Raw genomic sequence first — 2,465 nt, forward strand, 5'->3', positions numbered from 1 at the left:
ATTTGATAAATAACAGAACTAAAGAAATCTCATTTAAGGTAATCCATAACATTTCTTTATACATAAACGCTTAAAAAAAACATTGATGTCACTTGCAGCTTCTGCTGTAATAATCCTGGAACACTTGTTCATCTATTCTGGAACTGCCCACTTATTCAGTCCTTCTGGTACGACATTTATTATTTAATTAAGAGAAAAATAGACAAAGATTTATTTTATTTTGGAAGACTCTACTATTCGACATTAAGGGAAATTGCAAGGTTCAACCAAAGAGATCAGATAAGGTATATATAATTGACTTTATTATTATTATGGCCAAGTTTTTTATATAGAAATGTAAATATAGAGGCTCCAAACCGGCATTGCTGCTTTTAAGCGCGAACTTAAACAATATATTGACACTATACAGTTATCAGAAAATAAGAAAGCAATCAAAACTAGAGAAGCCTTTGTCCTTTTTAACATTATTTAGAGCGCTGTTTCCCCCTAGCGTTAACTTTTGTTTAATAGATGAACGATCTTAATTTATTATTTTTTTGTGTGTCTTTCTTCCTTATTGTTTCTTTGCAGAAACAAATAAAGTTGTATAAAAAAAAAAAAAACCTAGAAACACCACACAGTTCCGTTTAATGTCGGAAACAGAAGCGTTTATAGCAGAACCTTGGGCGATGTTAGCTCACTAAAGAATGCTAATACACATCTTTAAAAAATGTTTTATGACAATTGTGAGACAATTTGATGCTTTTTGCATTTTCTTCGTTAAACAGCTTCTCTGACGTCATCATGGGACACGATCAGAGCAGATTAAACCGTGTTTATCTGCATTTTAGTTGGTTCTATCTTTACTCACTATATAGCATAAGATTAAAACGAAACGAAAACATAACATTTTTTTTTTTTACTTTATTAACAAAATTGACAAACAGTATCAAAAACCAAATCGAAACATCAATTAATACATTACAAGAGTATTAATAGTGAAAAAGAAAACAAAAGAGAGTTACAAAAAAATGAAACATATGGGAGGGGTACAAAATTTTCATATACATTTTTCAAAGGCATTAAAATTATTTAAGGTCTTTATAGCTTTCACATTTGTTGAACCTTTTAAGGTTCCAAGGTAGGATTTCAGTTCAGTTTTGAATTGAGGGAAATTGGGTTTTAACTTTTAAACTGAACCATTTACATTTATGAACATAAAACTTTCCAAATAAGATAAGAAAATTCAAAATAAAAGATTCCGTTTTAGTCAAACATTTTGAATCATTACAGATAATGATGTCTTTGCACTGCAGTGTTATTTGTCCGTCACAATATCTTTTAAATAAATGTTCCATTTCTGTCCAAAAAAATGTAACATAAATACAGTCCTAAAAAAAATGTGAAATTGTTTCTGTGACAGCTTTACAGAAAGTACAAGAGTCATCAAAGTCATTCCTATATCTTTTGATAAATTAATTTGTTGGATATATTTGATGAATTATTTTAAAGTTAACTTCTTTTACCTTGTTAGTGACTAGATATTTATTACTGTGAGTCCACACCAATGACCAGTTAATATTCNCCTCCAATCACTGCCCTGCTGATCTTTTTGTTCTCCACCCAGCTGCTCTGAACTCTTTTCCCTCCATCTTATTAATCCATCTAGCTTTGACTGCTGAGGCTCTGCAGTTTATAACAGGTCTCCATCATACAGGATTCTAGATTATTGATTGATTTGTTAACTGAACCGGATTCTAATCAGCAGAAGAGTCTCCCTGATCAACTAGTTTGAATATAACTCTGTACTCATTAAGTTTTTCTGTGGAATCTATATATTGTTCATCACCTGACTGTTCTGAGCTGGACCTGAGGACACCTTTAGTTTAGCCACGCCCCTTAAGCCAGCTTGTTGTCACGTCAAAGCTCCACAACGCTGGAAACTTTCCTCTTTGAACTAAAGCTGCAGCGTGAAGAAAACCATTTTCCACTGCTTTAGCCCCACAGCTAACTATGCTAACCCTGCTAACCCTCCCAGCAGTGGGTCTGGGTCCGCCAGAACTCACCGGTTCGTTCAGCTCCACTGTGGCGGTCTTACTCTCTCCGTCCACCACGGTGAACATTTTCCCAGACGGATGAACCTAGAACAGAGCAGACCCCATCAGCCCAACTCTGACAATTAAACAAACACTTTCCGTTCCTGACCGCCACTTTCTGACCTTTTCTACCCGCCCGACGAAGCAGACGGCTCGGTTGATGAACCGGGACAGCATGGAGCAGTTTATTCTGGGCTTTGGGACGTCCAGGATGCCGGCCATGTTCGCGGGTTGCTGCTCGGTTGGAGTTCAGGTCCTCTTAATGCAAGCGCGGGAAACCTTGGAGTGTTTGTGTTTAACGCACCGTCAGCCCGCGCGGGCGGGCATTCAGTGTTCGTTCTCTTAAAGGAATAGTACACCCAAAACATGATTAGCCTTCATTTTCTACTC

General features: G+C 36.4%; 1 protein-coding gene across 1 annotated transcript in view; it reads right to left on the reverse strand.

Annotated features, from left to right (window-relative positions):
• rpa3 (replication protein A3) overlaps positions 1-2,387 on the reverse strand; it is a 3,255-nt gene extending 868 nt beyond the window's left edge. Inside the window, exons 1-2 of the mRNA XM_015402158.1 lie at positions 2,199-2,387; positions 2,046-2,120 (exon numbers count right to left, since the gene is read on the reverse strand). Coding sequence (XP_015257644.1) covers positions 2,046-2,120; positions 2,199-2,297 — 174 coding nt within the window. The 5' untranslated portion in view covers positions 2,298-2,387. The remainder of the gene's footprint in view (positions 1-2,045; positions 2,121-2,198) is intronic.
• Positions 2,388-2,465: the final 78 nt, after the last annotated feature.

This window comes from Cyprinodon variegatus, unplaced genomic scaffold (assembly GCF_000732505.1).
Source record: "Cyprinodon variegatus isolate N-32 unplaced genomic scaffold, C_variegatus-1.0 Scaffold1308, whole genome shotgun sequence".
Lineage (NCBI taxonomy): Eukaryota > Metazoa > Chordata > Actinopteri > Cyprinodontiformes > Cyprinodontidae > Cyprinodon > Cyprinodon variegatus.